General features: G+C 42.9%; 2 protein-coding genes across 17 annotated transcripts in view; one reads left to right on the top strand and one right to left on the bottom strand.

The window, feature by feature from the left end:
- DNAI3 (dynein axonemal intermediate chain 3) overlaps positions 1 to 7,575 on the bottom strand; it is a 60,992-nt gene extending 53,417 nt beyond the window's left edge. For 10 of the 12 annotated variants that reach the window (XR_014843158.1, XR_014843156.1, XM_085021306.1 and 7 more), the window contains exons 1-3: positions 7,419 to 7,575; positions 1,919 to 1,988; positions 1,498 to 1,536 (exon numbers count right to left, since the gene is read on the bottom strand). Coding sequence is in view for 7 of the 12 variants with exons in the window: in XM_085021306.1 (XP_084877432.1) it covers positions 1,498 to 1,536; positions 1,919 to 1,982 (103 nt within the window). In the remaining 5 variants the exon portion in view is untranslated. Of the gene's footprint in view, positions 1 to 1,497; positions 1,537 to 1,918; positions 1,989 to 6,954 lie in introns of all 12 variants that reach the window. The other 2 variants (XR_014843157.1, XM_085021303.1) reach the window with 1 other exon arrangement.
- Positions 7,576 to 16,233: 8,658 nt separating this feature from the next.
- The window catches only part of MCOLN3 (mucolipin TRP cation channel 3), a 31,308-nt gene continuing 28,392 nt past the window's right edge, over positions 16,234 to 19,149 (top strand). For 3 of the 5 annotated variants that reach the window (XR_014844929.1, XR_014844931.1, XM_021090354.2), the window contains exons 1-2: positions 16,234 to 16,553; positions 17,101 to 17,318. The gene's annotated coding sequence lies outside the window, so the exon portion shown is untranslated. Of the gene's footprint in view, positions 16,554 to 16,591; positions 17,319 to 19,149 lie in introns of those variants that run through there. The other 2 variants (XM_085024210.1, XM_085024211.1) reach the window with 2 other exon arrangements.

Consider the following 19,149-nt stretch of genomic DNA (forward strand, 5'->3'; position numbering starts at 1 on the left):
AGAGCCAGGACGGCTGTCAGGACACAGAAAGGGCAGGGGAGAGTTCACATGGCAAAGAGAGAAGTCAGGGGGATTCTGTGCACAAAACGCACCCACGGGGGCTGAGCGGGAGCAGGGATTCAGTCAGGGGCTGAGGGACTAATCCGAGTGAGGGACGTGAGGCTAAGGTTGCAGAGGTGGGTTTGATACATGTTTTAGATGTGGAACTGTCACCACTTGGGATGGTTTGGATGCAAGTGAGGAGCTGCTGAGGGGGAAGGAGTCAAAGATGCTCTCAGGTTTCCCGGTGGAACATTCAGTCATTCAGTAAATGTTCGTCAGGCAGCACACCTGTTGGCTCCAGTGTCCTTGACTGTCAGCTGACAGCCTCCCTCCACCTCCACTTTCCACATCTGCTCCCCCTGGCGCCGCCCAGCCATCTCCCTCCTGGACGGCTGCAGTGGCTTCCTAACCAGCCTCACCTCTGTTCTTGCCCCTGCAATTCCCCACAGAGTAGCCAGGGGGGCCCTTTAAAAACGTAAACCAGATGGTGTTTCCTCTCTGCTTAAATACCACCAACAGCTCCCCATCCTACAAGATTAAAAGCCAAAATCTCTACTGTGCCCTGCAAGTCTTTTAGAGCTGCCTTCTCCCCACCCTCACTGTTTTCTCTGTTTCTAAACATGAAATGCATCATCTAAGGCAACCCAGAGAAAGTTTCAACAACAACAACAAAAATTAAAAGTTGTTGGAATAGGTTATTTAGCCTCTAAAAGTAGGAACCACATTAACTTGATTAAGTTCTAGTTTATTGGCTTAAAAATTAGCCTCTTTCTTTGAGATAGTGGAATCCTACCATGATGTACAGATAAATATTGCCGTGAGCCAGAGTTTGAAAAATATTTTTATAATCAAGTAATAACTTGGAGATTTATCATACTTTATAGTTTAGAACGTCTCTCAACAATCATACATTGTTGGAGTTTTAACGGACTGCTTGGTCCAGTCTATTTCTCAGTTTGGAATTCTTGCTTCCACTCTTAATGTGTTTTTTTTTTTTTCTTTTTAGGGCCTCATCGCGGCATATGGAGGTTCCCAGGCTAGGGGTCTAATCGGAGCTACAGCTGCTGGCCTACACCACAGCCACAGCAATGAGGGATCCAAGCTGCATCTGTGACCTACATCACAGCTCACGGCAATGCCAGATCCTAAACCCTAACCCGTACCCTAACCCGTACCCTAACCCTAACCCGTACGGAGTGAGGGCAGGGATCGAACCCGCAACCTCATGGTTCGTTCCTAGTCAGATTTGTTTCCGCCGCACCCCAATGGGAACTCCTCCACTCTTGCTTTTTATTCTTTCTTTAAAACCTATTTCATATTCGAAATGACATGATGTAACTTCAGTCCATGCACATTTTGATCATTTATTTCAATTTGTAGTATTCTCACTTGCTTACTGAGTGTCAAAATATTATAGAACTGAGGACATAAATTCTATATTGCATTTCCACTTACCCATGCTCTCCATATTTAAAGGTTCTTCTTCTTCTCTAACTAGAATACAATAAAATGATGTCAAATTTACATTTTGAATCAAGTGTGTATCTTAGTTTATTACAATCTTTTACTAAATGTTAAACCACAAAACTTAAAAACAAATACATAATGAAGACTTAAATTATTTTATGATTAGGCATAAACTGAATAGTTGTCTTTCTCACAGAATTACATCATAGTGATATCTTTGCTATGGCCTTTGAGATTGTAATGAAAGGAATAAAAATTAAGAATAAATCCCCAAGTTTTGAATTCCACTTCTCTGACTTTATGACACCAAAAACATGTATTTGAGACATAAAACCATGATTGTTTTGGCTGCCAATATATGTACAAATACTAAATCCATAAAAATCTCTGAATGAAGAAGCAGTCCTACCAGGCAACGTTGGTTTGGTTTTGCCGCGTTTCAGGGGCTTCTTTCTCTGAGGTTTTGGAGCCATGGCTCTCTGCATAAAGAGAGACAATCACTGGTACATGCTGGTTTACAGTTTCAAACAGTGAGCATTATCCATTAAGAAACATGAGAACATGTTCTCTAAGTTTTGCCCTTGGCTAAATCAACACGTGTCCGTGCAGCACAGGTGCTCTGTGTGCAGAGGGACCCTGTGACATCAACCCTCCTAATGAGATCCTGCCATTCCAGGGGCGCCATGCAGCCCAAGCATGAGAGGTGACTTGCCAACACTCCTAGGTTTCTGCTGCAGTTCCTGCCATGGGGGGACACAGAGCACACTGGGTCCCTGCCTCCTGCTGCCTTCTCCATCCAGAGAGTTGCTCAGTGCCCCCTGTGCACGGCTGTCTGACAGGTGCCTCAGCTGCAAACACAGGCTGAAAGACACAGGCCTGCATGTACATGTACGTATAACATTTTAAAAATAACACGACTGGAATAGTTCTTTTGTCCTGGCATGTGTACATGTAACCGCTGTGCCCTTATTTGCACTGTCAGAGAATACCTCCAAACATTTTCTATGAATTATTCAGCAATTCTGACAGGATGTAACCTGGCCAAGGTCACTGCCGTGATACCAAACCCTTGTCATCTCATCTCCTCAGAGTTCCCCTCCACCCCATCTTCTTGGATGGTAGGGAATGTGATTTCAGGAGCCTGACCAGCAGAATTAAAAAACAGGCTCTACTTTTAACAGTGGAGGGACCCTGGGCAAATCATTTACCTTCTAAGCTTCAGTTTAATGGGGATAATAATGAAACCTACCTCACAAGGAGGCTGTGAAGATTTAATGAAAAAAAGTCAATTCAGGCATCATCAATTCAGGCATCTGACACTGCTTCGCCTCATTTTAAGAATCCAGTCTCAGGCAGAATATTATTTCATAGCCCACAGTCAAAATATAACAAGCTTTGTTTTATGCCCAGTCCCTTAATGACTAAATCTTGGCCAAAGTGTGGGTAGGCGTGTCTGTGTGTTTATAGATATACACTTTTCCTTCAGATTTTTCACATGTATTTTTCTCAAATGGCAATGAAGATTTTAATGATAATAGCCTCATGTTTATTGAATGCTTGCTATGAGCCAGACACAGCTCTAAGTACTTTGTATGCCTTTTTAATTTAATTTTAACCACCCTTTTAGGTAAGCATTTTATTAATACAATGATCTTTATGCCCATTTTATGATGTGAAAACAGGAGGCCCTGAGCTGTGGATGACGTGCCCAAGGGGACGTGTGGACGTGTGGAGCAGAGCAATAGGGCAGGCTGTGCCCCCCGCCCCCACCCCGAGCAGCCTTGCTCTAGTGTCCACACTCTTTGCCTGGGTCCCAGACTGTCCTTTGGATTTCAGCCATGACTGTTGACTGTGTTTCATTACAAATGATGCTATTTAAAAGTACTGTCTTTAGCTAAAAAGGTACGATTTTATTATTTAACCAACATTTTATGTGTCAGACCATGTAGGAATTTCCATTTTATAAACATTGTGCAGCAGGTGCCTCTGACCCAATGTTCTGGCTGTCTAGCACCCTCCGTCCCTCTTCCCAGCCTCAGCCTCATTTCAAATCTGATCTAGTCCTTTTTTTCAGAAGAGTCTTTATTAATATATACCCTCCCCATATTCTATTCCAGCTAAATTTGACTCAAAATACACAAAACCATTGTGAAGTCACCCAGACTCACCCCATCACTGTTTGTTCCACAGTTAGGTATTGAGTGACTGTAACGTGCCAGATGCTTTCCTAGATGTTAGGAATAAAGCTTGGAAAAAATAGATAATCCCCCGATAGAGCTTACATTCTAGTGGGGAAAGAGCAAAGCAAGGAGCAAATAATTAGTACCTTAGAGGGTAATAATTAGTACTTCAGAGGGTAATAATTAGTACTTCAGAGGGTAATAATTATTAAGCAGAAAATCAAGTAGGAAGGGGAAAGGGATTTAAGAGTGGAGAGGCTGGGATCAGGGAAGACCTCACTTAAGTAACATTGAAGCAAAGACCTAAGAGAAGGAAGGGAGCCTGAAATGCACATTCTGGGGTTCCCTGGTGAGAGAAGCAGAAGAGATAACTTCATCTATTCCTAAAGGAAAGTTTATGCCTCCCCCTACCCTGCACTTGTATTACAATTGGTTTTCAAAGCCATCACAGCTGCTTGAATTTCAAAACAGAATTTATGAAAGATAATACCTATAAATATTTAAGCAATCCATTTAAGTACTTCTCACATTAAAACATTAATCTTCTTTGCAAATTAACCCACCCATTCCAGGATGCCTTTTTGCTACCAATGAACTAAAGGATACGTGCTGTACCTTCCACACTAACAGAAAAAGACATTAGGGAGTGACAAAAGAAGTAAGTACAGTGGGCCCCCCTCCACACCTGCAGATTCTGTGATCTTGGATTCAACCCACCTGGGATCAAAAATATGGGAAAAAATTCCAGAAAGTTCCAAAAAGCAAAACTTGGATTTGTCATACACTGACAATTATTTACATATCTTTTACACTGTGTTAGGTATTACACATATCCTAGAGATGACTCAAAGGATGCGAGATGATGGGGTAGGTTATGCAAATACCACACCATTTTACACAGGGGACTTGGGCATTCTCAGACTTTGGCATCTACAGGACGTCCTGAACCCAATCCTCCCCCAGCCGCGGGGACACTGAAGGAAAACTGCTCTGGGGAAAGCCTCCGTGTAACAGTCCAAAGCCTGTGACTGCCCTCCGCCGGTGATGGGGAATGTTGCATTCAGGGCTGTCCGTGGCTTGGTTCCAAACTTTCAAGACTTGTCCTTGACTGTGTGTGTGTGTTTTTAAATAAGGCTTTTATTATTCAAGAGGATAGCTACTGCAGAGGAAGGATAAATGACACAAATTACAAGTGACACAATGCAGTGACTTAGTCATCAGCCTCCTCTCTTCACTTTCTTCTGCTGTCGTGCTCACACCTGTACACATTCCCATTTATTACCTGTAGCACGTGTGGCTTACTCCCAGCCACGAGATCTTTAATTCTAACAAGACCTGTGGCAGTGGCACCTTATCCTCAAGCAGAGTCTTCCTGAGAAAGAATGACTTCCCTGAGGCTTCTTCAATTAGATGACCTCGTTTAGGTGGCCATCATCCTTTTTATCCTCTTCTATCTTCCCCCAAGGTTTTTTGGGTTTTTTTTTTTTTTTTTTTTTTTTGGTCTTTTTAGGGCCAAACCTGCAGCATACAGCATACAGGGTAGAGGTCAAATCAGAGCTGCCAGCCTACACCACAGCATTGCAACACCAGCTCTGAGCCGCATCTGTGACCTACAGCACTGCTCAGGCAACTCAGGATCCTTAACTCACTGAGTGGGGCCAGGGATTGAACCAGCGTCCTCATGGATACTAGTCGGGTTCTTTACCACTGAGCCACAACGGGAACTCCTTCCCCAGGTATTTTTAGGTTCATAATGTTTGCCTCAAGTGTTTTTTATTTATTTATTTTTAAATAGAGATTTAGAATAAGATCCAAGACTAACACCTTGGAAATCTGGCAAGAGAGTCTCTAGGGACAGAGATCCTGAGGAAGTTTTCAAGGGCCCCTGGGCTTTTCAGTCATCTTCTCAGAAGGGCCCAAGACTTATCTACCAGAGATAACTCTTCCCACAATATTGATTCGTCTTCTATTCTTCTTTCTCCTCCTCTAACCCATTCCTTTCCAAGATTAGATATTTACATATTCAAGTAGATGCTAAATCATCGCTTCTCCCTTTGCAATGGCTCCTGAATCCCAAGCCTTCCTCTCTGACCACACCCTCTGGTTCAGGCACTCAACACACCCTCCTCTACCAGGAGTTCCTGACTATTTTGTGCCCTGAACACCTTTGGCAGCCTAGTGAGGCCCGTGCATCAGATAAAAACATGGCATTACAAGGAAGATAGATTATATTGAAATACAGTTATCAAACTCGTAAAAATTATGAAATAATAATTTACTTGCCTCTTTATTAATACATTAAATAATAAGATCTAGCAGCGGTTCCAATTACTGCCTTAATTTTAAAGAAGAGAAGAGCATAAATAATATATCTATAACATCTATGATGTTACATGAAAAGAGCTCTAATTTTTTTGGTGACAAAGTCACAGGTTCTGCCAATACTACTGTAGTTTGTTATCAAATACAGACATTTCAATTAGCAATTAGTAAAAATAAACATGTATTCTTTTTCTGTCCACAGATTCCCCTTAGACTAGACTGTGAACGTTTAACTTTCCACTCTGCCTCTGTTCCAACCAGAACAGTCACCCACAGGACAGGCCTTCAGAATTCTCTTTCTAAAATGCAGATCTGAAGAAGTCACTTCCCCGTATACTGGGACTATAATATGGATGCCTAGCAGGCACAGAGGGATTCTCCTCCGGCAGAGTAGAAGTGGAATTCCTTTGAAATGCAAGTTTCCTGGACCCATTGTGTTTAGCAGGTCTGAGTGAACTTGGGACTCAGCATTGTTAAAACCAGCACGAGGCAGTCTCGCACCAGTGGTCTGCAGACCAGAATTTGCAAAACAGGATAGAGTCCAAACTTGTAAGAACCACCTTTAGTCTCTCCACATTCACCCTTCCAGTTCTACTCCAGCCTCCTAGGATATTATCCACTCTCCAAACAGAGAGGGAGAGCCCTCTTCCCTCCAGACGGCTCCTGCTCCACATGATGCCATGTTTCTCTGCCTGCTTAAATCTGATTCCTTCTTAAAGGCTCAACTCTAACATGAACTCTCTGAAGCCGCCATAAGTTTCTCACTGAGGCTGATACAATTTTGTTCTCCCCGACATTTCCTAATCATGCTGTAGAGTAGTTAATTATGCCAGGCTTCTGCAAAGGCAGAGCTGCCTCAGCACATACACGGTGGAGAAGAGAGAAATTACTGAGCAGCAATCAGATCTTGGAGGGCGCTAGAGCAATAAGACAAAGTCCTTACTTTCAAAGAGCTGGTGTTCCCCTGGTCATCTGTTTCACTCCATTTACTCCAGCCCTTTCTTAAGTCCTGAAGTCATCTAATCACTTCAGTCCACATTAGTCTTTTCTTCTTTGGTCTCCTATACCAGGATCATGCTGTTTTCCTTCCCATCCATCCATCCATCCATCCCATATTTATTTTTTCCACCCTGAGCCAGGCATTGAGATAGGCACTGGGAATATAAAACCTGTGAGCAAAACAGTACCTGCCCTCAAAGTTCTTAAGAGTGTCGTTAACTGCTCTCTCGTTGCTTTTTTTGGTCTCCTGGCTAGGCTGGCAGTTCTTTGAAAGCAGAGAAAATTTGGTACATTTTTGTAGTCTTCACTTCGTCTAGCACATTGCTGGCACAGCGAGTGTTCCAAACGCCCTTGAAAGAGTAAAATATTGTTTTTCAAGCTTCCTTTCCGATTCAGAGCTTCCCTTACCTGAAACTGCTAAACTGAAGGAAAAGAAACCTCTTCGCAATGCTCTGGAGAAAAGTTCCGTCGGGAGCTGGAGACTGGAGTTTGACTCTCCTTTCTCAGAAAAACAAGACCCAGGAACCTAAGCTGCAGTTCCCCAGGCAGGCTGTTGCTGTGATGCATCTGTTGCTAAGAGAAAAGAGGCAAGTCCGCTACTGAAATTGACAGAGCAGCTCTCCCAATACAGTTCCCGCTCCCTAACAGTATCTTTCAGAGAAGGCTTGTGATTGGTTGCTTGAGGATGACGCCACTCAACCTGAACTAGAGGGAGGGCCGCAGTTTCCCACTAACCAGGAAGGAGATGTGCAATGTCGAGGGCTGCCGCCAGGCCTGACCCTAAGTTTATCAGGCTTGTTCCATGCCTCGCGCCCTGTGCAACCGTACCCAGAGGAGAACGCTTCTAGGATGTGGTCTCTAGCAGTAGGGAGTGAAGGGTAACGTGAAGGTTTCTGGCTGCTGCCCTTTTTACCCCAGCTGCCACCTGGGCCCCTCCTAGGAACCTGCCCTCTGATCCCGGTGAAGGAGAGAAAATCTGGCTGATCAGGTGTCCTGCGGTCCCAGAACTTCTAATGTGTTACATTTTCTTCTTGCCAAAATGTAACTTCTAATGTGTTACATCTTCTTGCCAAATAACTTCTGTATAGAGTTTGAGTCAAACTGGAAGTACCAGTCTCAGGGGAAGAAGGTCAAATCCCTCAGCAACACCGAGGCTCATTTTATCTATGGCTGTGGGTCCTATGGGATCATACAGTCAAGGTCATCTCCCTGAACACTATTGCCTGCCCTCCTTTTCTTTAAAAAAATAATTAAAACTGACTAATTTGCACTCTGGCAGAATATAATAAAGTAATTCAATTGACTGCTGTAATTGGTCTGAATTTCTTACTCCTAATTTAAATGAAAATAATTGGCAATAGGGTTATAGATTCATAATTTAATGACCCTAAGATGATTTTACATGTAGGAAGATCATGCACATTCTTTCCAATATCTGAAGAATTTGTGTTTGCAAAATGCAAATAATTTTTATTAAACAAATCATTTAAAAAATTAAACTAGGAGCAGGACTTATCATTGTGATTTGTGAAACTTTTCCCAGGCTCCACGACTTTGAAAGGTTAGTTTTCCCCAGGGCCGAAGTCCTGAAAATTCTTCTTTACTTACTCTTAGGATTTCCTAGAGGCATTATATCTATTCCCCTTAGCTTTAAATGGCCCCCCTAACACATCAGTGACTCCCATTTCTATACTCCAGCCTAATGCATTTAGGCTGAATTTCCACTACTGCTTAGATATCTCCAAACATGTCTAGCTTTGTTCATGGTGTTTAATAGCTGCTGCTAAATAAAGATATTGAGTGAACAAGTGAATAAAGATATTGAAGGAATAATTACTGTACCAGAGGCATCACAACTTAGCAGTAGCAAAAATCAAGTTATTGTCTTTAATGTGTATTTCAAGTATCTTTCAGAAACTTTTTTTCCTTTTTCTTTCTTTATTTTCTGCCTTAGGTAATATTATCCATTGTCCATTTGTTTGCAAAGCTAGGAATCAGAGTCACTCCTACCACACACAGTCAAGACGTCACCAAATCCTGTCATTTTCCTTTTCTAAATTCTCTCTCAAATAATCCATCTCTTCTTAGTTGTCTTCACTGCCTCTGACTTATTTTAGGTTGTAAGAGTGGTCTTGTGACTTGTTCTATCTCTTCCTCTCTAATTTATTTGCCACAATGCCATAGAGTGTTCCAAAACAGAGATGCAGTCCTGCTATCACCCTGCTTACATATTCTCAATCTGGCATATGAAACCCTGTCCAAATACCTTGAAAGTTACCTTGAAGATATCTGGAAGATAATAAGTTGTTTTTCTAACTTCACTTCCTGCCTCTCTCTCCATCAACCCACATTTTAGCACAGTGCTTCTCAATTGAACCGCTTAAGAGCCAGAGGCCTGAAACCACAGGGATTGCAGGTTGGTATCAGGCTGATAGTAAGAGGGGTTATAGCTTGAAATAGATTTCCGCAACTGAGATATATTTTTTTCATACAAAGTCTTCACGAGATTTTTGCATTCTGCTCCGCAAAGTGCTCATGTTTGTTTTCATATTTAAAATTTTTTTTTCTTTTAATGGCTGCACTTGTGGCATATGGAAATTCCCAGGCTAGGAGTCGTATTGGAGCTGCAGCTGAGGCTTATGCCACAGCCACAGCAATGCCAGATCCGAGCCGCATCTGCGACCTACACCGCAGCTTGTGGCAATGCTGGATCCTTAACCCACTGAGTGAGACCAGGTCTTCTCATGAGCAATTTTGGGTTCCTAACCTGCTGAACCACAATGGGAACTCCTGTTTTCATGTGTCTGAAATCCTTATTAAATTCTGTGTCTGAAATCCTTATTAAATTCTATCTCAATAAACTGGAGAAAGTGTCTGCAATCACTATTAACTAAAACTGACATAACATTGAATAAACTCAAAGAAGCCCCAGGCAGCTGGGCCGTGCTCATTGGGAGGCTCTGCACAGCTCCTGCACATTGCCACGCAGGCCCAGGCGTCTGTGTGTCCCAGCCCGAGAGGCAGAGCTCGGGCACGCAGAGCCTTTGACTCCTCCCTGAACATGCCATGTCCTTTAGTTACCGGGCATGTGTTCCTCCTGCTGCCTCTACTTCTCCCTCTTTCTCAACCTCTAATGGCTTTCTTCATTTTCATTATTTAGTAAACTCCTATTTATTTTTCAAAACACAACTCAAATGTCATATTCTCTGAAAGCCATCCAGACACGGAACAGAATTAGTCACTCTTTCCTCTGTTTTTCTGTTATAGCAAGTTTCACACGGTGTTGCAATGGCCTGTTTATATGGCTGTCTCCCCCACTGGACTTTAGGGCTGGGATGGTGTTTCACCATTGTTCAGCACAAGATCTGCCATGGGTATTTCATATATGTTGAATCATTTAATTGACTGACTCGTCTTGAGAGCAAAGCTAGAAAAGCTATCTAACAAAAGTTTCTTTGTATTCTTCCAAAGAATTTCCTTTTCTTAAAAAAATTTCATAATACTTTGCAGTCAGATTTAAGGAAGTAAGTATTATAACCTTGTGATTTGGATGTGACATACCAAGCCTTTCTGTCATCTCTTCTTTATAGACACCCCCAGGGAATGTCCATTTGGAGGAATGATTCATATGTCCCAATACCAAGAAAGTTAGAAATCAAATGGAAAATGTTTCATAATTTCTTCATATTACTGATTCAAATTGTAAATGAATGACCAAACACCTGCTCTTTCATGGGAACGGTCAGAAATAAAACATCCCCGTGATGCCTAGTGGACACTTCTCCGTGCTTCCAGGGGTGCTAAATTAAATTTGCCTGAAGTGTAAAGATACTTAAGCATTAGTTTCAGCTTTACTAGCTGAGTGAAAATGTCTTGGGTCAAGAAGCTGTTACTGAAAACATTTCCCTGAAGATTTGAGGACATCTTGATAAGTTTCAGACTGGAATACAGAAGGGTAGTCTGACAAATTAGATATGAGGTGGTTTTTACTACTTATTACTTTAGTGCTTGACTCCTTCAAGAATATTTTTTATGAGTTCCCATCATGGCACAGTGGAAACGAATCCGACTCGGAACCATGAGGTTGTGGGTTCAATCCCTGGCCTTGCTCAGTGGATTAAGGATCTGGCATTGCCACAAGCTGTTGTCTAGTTTGCAGAGGTGGCTCGGATCCCGAGTTGCTGCTGTGGCTGTGGTGTAGGCCGGCAGCTGTAGCTCCAACTCGACCCCTAGCCTGGGAACTTTCATGTGCTGCAGGTGCAGCCCTAAAAAGCAGGGGAAAAAAAAGAATATTTTTTAAAGGTTGGTTCAGAAACAAGAGCTTCTTGACCCTGAATAAAAAATCTTTATGCCTTTTGTTTGCATCCTGGGAGGCAGACAAAGTGGGAGAGAAGAAAGTATCCTTGTTGGAGCCGGAATTACCAGGATTCTGACATGTTTGCAAAGTGCTTGCAAACCTATTGCACGAGAAACTGAGAAGCATCCCAGAAAAGTACTCAGCTTCAGAAAAGAGAAAACAAACATACAAGTCTGACCTGGGAACAAGGCTTTGCCTATTAGAGGAGAGGATTGATTGTGTCAATTCTAGGAAAAAACGGACGGAAATTTCAATAAGAAATCGGAATAGATGTAACGCTGAAGTGAGGCAAGAGGCATGCTTATGAATTCTGCACAGAATGGCTTAAGTCTTATGGGGACTAAAGAAACACACCCTTCACCCCCATCAGAAATGCTGGTTCTTCCCACACAGGAAGCAGATGTCTCTGGAGGGGCCAGTGAAGGAGCCGAGAAGGAAAATGTGGTGCTGTGTGCTAGCAGAGTAGACTTAGCTGTTTCTCACCAGAAAGGGTTGGTGGCGAGAGGGCCATCGTACGGTGGGGATGGTCCTGCAACACCAGCAGGCATCAAGAGGTAGTGAAGTATCAGTTCTAGGCATGTCATGATTATCACCATTAGGACACCTTAAATATTTTTTAAAGTGGAATCGTTCAAATAACACTGTCCTTAAAGTTAGAAAATTATTTCAGAACCAAAATTTGCCACTTGTTTGTGAGATCTGACAAGCTGTTCACTCTCTGTATCTCAGTTTTACATCTGCAAAATCTAGAATAGTCATGCTTTCCTTGGAGCCAAATTAAATAAAGGGTGAGAACAACCACACTGCTGCTGAGAGGGCATATTCTGCAAAAGAGATGAAACCTCACAGTGGTGGACTGGAAACAGGTTGTCAGGGGAATTCCTACATAGCAGGAGAGAGAAAATTGGTTCTTCTCTCCATCAAGAAGACAGTTTCAGATTTGAAATAAAATCTACATTGAATATTTCTGCCTTGTGAGGGTACAAATCATAAGATTTAACCAAAAGTCAAGTGTTTTCATCCCTGAGATTGAATATTTAAATTTTGAACAGCTTGATATGTTCCCAATAACAACTTGTTTAGAAACAACTGGTTTAGAAAATTGTGGGTTTTTTTTTCCTTTGGCTTATTGGTTATTGTAGTAGTATTTCCAAATTCCCAATAAAAATTAATCTTTGAGATTCAGGAAGCAAAAAAAAAAAAATGGAATTCCTGAAATCATGAGTTATTTTGTATTTTTCATAACAATTTTTAACATGCTTTTAAAATATAATAAGTAACCATAATAATAAACAGTGAGTTGTTTTTCTGTGATAGAATTAGACTAACAGTTCTGGAGGTTTCCTTATATTTTAAAAAAGATAATAATAGAAGTGTGGTTTATTATTATGAATCAATATATTAGACAAGATTGTATATTTCAGTTATATGTCCCTGCTCATTTCATAATAAAAACCATTAAAAGAGGGAAGGATTAATGCAAAATAAATTCTAAATAAAATAAATTTAAAGATGAAAAATAAAAATATTTAATATTTAAAAAACTATTCTTCAAATGACAATTTAAAACTTATAAAACATTAATTGCTTTATCCAATAGATTTGATCTTTGTTCTGTGACAAATATTCTAGATGAGAGAAATTTTCTCTTATTTAGTGTTTGATGTTGGTTCTGCTTTAAAAGTGCTTCCAGAAGTATTATGAGATTGGATATTAGGGCATATGCTGCTTTTTATGAGTTCATTTACTTTTTACACAATGAAAATATTTGGTCTGTTTTGCAAAAAAGTATATCCTTCAGTGAATATTCAAACTCTGGAAAATGCAGCCAACATGAATAGGTAATATTCAAACAATGTAATGCTTGGATTTCCCAGCAAGATCAATAGTATTACATAGAAATATGTTGAAATCACAAATTTATTGTTACTTTGCTTTTTGCAAAATATTATTTCTTGAAATGCCATCCTTGGGATTAGCGCAATGTATTCTATGTATATAATCACTAATTATATACATTTACATGAAACATGTTAATATCTATCTTATTTGTATGACGAGCCAGGAACACAATTTATAACCTAACAATGATTACAAGCAAAATTGACTGCTTAGATAGTAACTGTTTATAATGTGTTCCTGTCATGCTTCCAGAAATGTTGACCTTAATTTTCTCTTTTTTTTAAATTAATTAATTTATTTATTTTTGTCTTTTTTGCCTTTTTTTAGGGCCACTCCTGTGGCATATGGAGATTCCCAGGCTAGGGGTCTAATTGGAGCTGTAGCCACCAGCCTACGCCGTAACCACCAGCCTACGCCAGAGCCACAGCAAGGCAGGATCCGAGCCGTGTCTGCAACCTGCACCACAGCTCACGGCAACGCCAGATCCTTAACCCACTGAGTGAGGCCAGGGATCGAACCCGCAACCTCATGGTTCCTAGTCGGATTCGTTAACCACTGCGCCACGACGGGAACTCCGACCTTAATTTTCCAAACCACATGTCAACATTTCCTGTCTTCCTTTAGACTTGAAGTCAGTATATTGCTTTGAACCAATAATATCAGTATGTTAATTGTCAAGGTTTAATTTTCCCCTTTACACTGTTTAGACATCTTCGTCAAAAATCGGTTGACCGTACATATTGTACAGATCCATTTCTGGACCTGCTAGTCTGTTCCATTCCACTTTATATGTCTGTTTTCAGGACCAAACTCTCATGCTTATAGAGCTTTATGATAAGTCTTGAAATGAGGTAGGGTAAGTCCTCCAATTTTGCCCTTATTTTAAAACACTGCTTTGGGGAGTTCCCGTCGTGGCGCAGTGGTTAATGAATCTGACTAGGAACCATGAGGTTGCGGGTTCGGTCCCTGCCCTTGCTCAGTGGGTTAACGATCCGGCGTTGCCGTGAGCTGTGGAGTTAGGTTGCAGACGTGGCTCGGAACCCATGTTGCTGTGGCTCTGGCGTAGGCCAGTGGCTACAGCTCCGATTCGACCCCTAGCCTGGGAACCTCCATATGCCGCGGGAGCGGCCCAAGAAATAGCAAAAAGACAGAAAACAAAAAACAAACAACAAAAAAAAACTGCTTTGGTTATTCCCGGTTCTTTGCATTTCCATAGAATTTGAGAATTAGCTTGTCAGTTTGTATAAAACAACTTGCTAGAATTTTGACCGATACTGGGTTGAATCTATAAATGAACTTGGTGATAACTGGCATTGTAACAATTCTTGTAATCCATGAATGTAGTTGATTTTTTCATTTAGACTTTCTAACAATAAAAATTAAAAAATGATCAACAGTTACAAGCACATAAAAAATGCCAGGTACAGTAATGGGTGCTTTATTTGCATCCAGTAATTAAAATCCATCATTCTTTTTATTAGGCAAATTATACCTAGAAAGAAATGGGAAGGCAGACAAGTAATTCTCTGAGGTCAGTCAGCAAGTGGCACAGAAGCGAATGTGAGCCCCCAGCTGTCTGATACCAAAGCCTGGCTTTTTCTATAAACCGGTCTACTTAACTCACCTCTAACTAGGGCCATCGCTTACACCTGCAAATATCTTTAAAGTTCAGATTTTTCCTGAACAATCAAGCATTTCAAACTCCCACTGTGAGTGTTATGCTAAGGAGATAGTGTTAAACCAGGTGGAGGCATATGGCATAAGAGATGGTTACAGTTTCCAAACTGCACTTGAGAATTGAGTGTGCAGCTATACCCTTTTGACTACACTGTTTGCAGCACTTGGGATTCCGCTTTAAGAACAGCATAAAATTCTTGTACCCGATCGCAAGAAAAGATATTCCCATTTATAAATTACCCATGACAGTTATCCTGGTTTAGGATTTTAAAAAGCTTTTATAAAATATCTAAAAGCTCTTGAAATAATTTGGGGAAATGCCCATTATGGAAACGCAGTGACCTTTACAAACTCGCCCATAACCAAAACAACAACAAGTTCTTGATCTATTCCTGATGAGTAGTCTAAGGTTGAATTTTTTAAAAGATCATGAAGAAAAAAATGATGGTTGGAGATCTACTTTAAAAAAAATTCAGTGACACCTATTAAATATCCACCCAGACAGGTGCATGGACCATTGCAATGAGAATTTTCAGTGGAGGACAGAGACGGGGCTCCACCCCTAACACTGCCTGAACAAGTGGAAATCTGCAGGGGAGGGGTCAGTGAAGGGAAAATCACTAAAGGAAAAGGGCAGGGTTAAGGGGGGTCCTGGCCAAACTGACCTAGCAGGATTCTTGCTGAAAAAAGGCCCGAATGATCAGACTCCAGCTGGGGAATAGTGGAAGGTGAGGAAGCTGATCATTAGATGCGACGGGGGAGGCTGGTTCTAGCTAAACTAACTTGGCAAGGTTCTTGCTAAAACTGGGTGTCACAAGGTAGTGCACAGATGAGCCTAGGCGGTTTCAGGAGTCTGAATGAAGTTTGGCCAAGCAAAGCATCTTTACTTCAAGTATTTCGGGTCATACTTCTTTTTAGCTTTCCAGAGCTCTTTCAGGCCTGGCAGCCAGTCTAGAAGAGTCTAGTTAACAATCCACCCATTTCATAGCAATTCTCCCAAACGGGAAGGCCAGGCGAGGGTACAAGGCTCAAGCTTGCAACGTCTCAACCTTCAAGATTTCCTTTGTTTACGAAAACCAGAACAGCGGGCTTTTAGAGGGGCTGCTCCCTCCCCCAGGCACTCCACACCCCACCTGGCCCTTCACTCCTCTTTAGCCAAGAGATGAAGCTCTGAGCCCAGCGCTCCCACCTCCGGGCTCCACAGCTCCTGAGCAACGCGGGAAGCCGGAGGAGGGGGAAGCGGGTTGTTTAGGGGACAGGGAGGGGAGCGAAGGGAGGGAGGCGCCCAGAGGACAGGGACGGCGCCAGCCAGTTCAGAAGGCCTCCTTCGCCCCAGATCCCCGAGGACGACCCCGGAAAGGGCGTGGAAGGCAGCGGGAGCGCTGCGGGGCAGGGGCAGGTGTTCACAGTGCCATCGACGGGCACTCAGCCGCCGGGCTCGCGTCGGACTCGGGCTGAGCAGAGCCTCCGACGCTTCTAGAGCAGCTGCCCTGCCGCAGCCCCGGCTGCAGAGAAGCTCTGACTCGACTCCCCCATCCCCGCCTCACCCACCACAACGACCTGCTGAGGTCCACCCCGCCCCCCTCCGGCTCCCAGCTACCCTGCAGGTGAGCAGAGCTCGGTAGCGCCCTGAGCATCAAGCGGCGTGGGAACTGCGCCAGCGGCGCGCAGGGAGGGTTCGCGAAGTTTCCGGCCCTCAGCGATACCCAGCGGGAGGGTCGGCCGGGACGGCAGCGCCCTGGAAAGGACGCGAGTGGGAGCGGGGTGCGAGCTGCAGCACTTCGGCCCGGAGCCCATTCGGCCGCTGGCCCAAGGACAGTGGCGGCGCCCCCGCCCGGGGGCAGGGACTCCAGCTGCGGCGCCCCCCCCACCCCCGGAAGCCACCTGCGGGCGGGGCCAAGCCTGGGAGCCGGGCGGCCGTCCCGTGAGGCCGAGGGTTCGGAGCCCGCCTGCGGATCGCACAGCCCCTAACTGCAACTCTCTAGGAAGCGAAGCCCAGGGGGCTTGGGGGGGGGGGGGGGACGCGGGGCCGAAACCGGTTCCCTGCGCCGAGCGAAAGCAGCCTCCAGCCGGCCTCAGGCCGTGTAAGGACAGTCGTCGTCAACTGGCAGCCTTTTACTATTTGCGCAGTCCCTGGTTTTCTTCAACTTTCAGGCCAGTTAAGCGTCTCCTCGCTGTGCATCAAGACCTTGTGCAGCGGGGCGTGGATTCTGAGAGCCCCCACAGGCTCCGCTGGCCGCGTCCCCACCGACCCCGCGACCCGCGCGGCGCCTCGGCTGGGTGCGCAGCGGTGTTGGGGACCCTCGGCAGCGTTTGGGGTCCGGACAGTCGCCGTGTTCAAAGTGCACCCTCGGAAGGAATTCTGTGACGTGGTAAGGCTAAGGTTTGCGGGGAGTTTAGCGGTCAGTCCTAGTGAGAGAAAACTCACTTCCCAGACAGCCTGGTGCTCTGGGCCGAATAAATTACTGTGGTTGGCGCTTTTTCTTTTTGTTCTTCTGTTACACGGCCTGTGGCTAGTTGTTTAAAGTTTAATTTTCCCTGTATCAAAATAGAAAGGGTTGAATGTGACTTCAAATCTATCTTTAACCAGCAGGCTGTGTAATTATTAGCTTCATTATTATACGAATGTTCATATGCGACTTTCGATGAACATAAAATCATCTCCCTTATAAATCCTTTAGGTAAAGTCTCTTTAAATGCTGGTTAAAATGCACCTTTTTGGAAAAAAGAAAATGTTCTTGAGTGAAAATCGAAAGGGATTAACTTTTTTCCTCTCCCTATGTCTTTAAGAGTCATTGTACTCAGACTTTGACAGACCTTTTAACTCGTACCTTTTAACAGCCATACTTTCATGAGTTCTGTCATAATTACTTCACGTGGAAGGTACTGCATATGCTATTGTAAATATGTTGTGTGCTGTGTTGACTCACAATATCCTGATAAATCTTGTCATTTATCAAGAATTTTAACTTTCTCCATGGGTAGTTTTTATAGCCAGTGTCTATTGTTTGGAGATGTTGGGTTTGCTAAGAATGTTTGTTTCAGAACCAAATGTCAGATTCTGGACTTGGAAAGCACCTAAACAGTGACTTGTAAAATAATTGTATTGATGCAGTTCGAATCCCTTTTCCCCCACCTCAGCGCCCCCCACCTCCCAGGAGACATCATGGTAAAAATATCAAACAGATCCAGCTTTTCTATACTATAAAAAACAAACTCTGCTGTCCCTGGTGGTTTGTGGTATCTTATTTTGAACAAGTTTCCATATTATCAATATTAGTCTGAAAGAAAATCCAAGATAGTTTTTAGCTTCTGGAACCACTTTATCACTTTGGATAAGCTATGAGGACCATAAAATCAGCCCCATCCTTTTCAAAGGGACAGAAAAGGGGGGAGGGGGTTATGAAATGCGTTGAAAAGTAAAATGTACTAAATAAATATAAGGCCTTCAATAAAAAGCTAATACAAGTGATGTGGCTGATTGGGATTTGGACTTAAATTGAGCTGAGTTTCCTTTGCAGACCTTTGCAAATCCGTAAAGCTCACACTGCCTCTAAAGAGCCTTATTGGTGTTTAGGAAGCTATGTCTGCTGGGCTATAAGAGAGTGAGGCTGCTTGCTTAGCGTTAGACTCCGTGCAAGGGCTTTATTTGCCTTTTGATTTACTGCTGGTAGGGTAGGTATTCTTAGTACCATGTTGCAGAAGTGAAAACGGAGGCTCACACAGGCTGAGTGACTTTGCCTAAGATCACAGAAATGTCACAGTGTAGAACTAGGGTTAGAAACCAAGCAGGATCATGGTTTTCTATAGCATATCTTTTACCTTTAACTCAGTGGTTTAAAAATATTTTTTGATAATCTGATGAAACTTTTAGTACATCCTTAGGAAAAGAGGCCATATCCATATATCTATGGATAAGAGGCCATATCCATATATCCACCTGCTTTCTGAAGCCTTACCTGTGTGTTCAGGACACTCTGCTCCAATTATATCTGTTACTGTATGAGGTAAAAGGCATATACATACTCTCTATATATGTACATATAGTCTTTTACTAACAGCAGCCCTTGTACTTGGTAATTTTCAATTGGATAAAACTTCTCTGAGTAACCGGAACAAAAAGAAAAATAATGTGCTCTGTTCTAATTGATTCTGTAAACATCAAAATTGCAGTTTAGAATAGTGGTGCTTATTTGAAAGCAG

Source organism: Sus scrofa, chromosome 4, assembly GCF_054392235.1.
Source record: "Sus scrofa isolate SSC_HxYL_T2T_F1_AM1 chromosome 4, Sscrofa_HxYL_maternal_Yorkshire_Landrace_v2.0, whole genome shotgun sequence".
Taxonomy (NCBI): Eukaryota; Metazoa; Chordata; class Mammalia; order Artiodactyla; family Suidae; genus Sus; species Sus scrofa.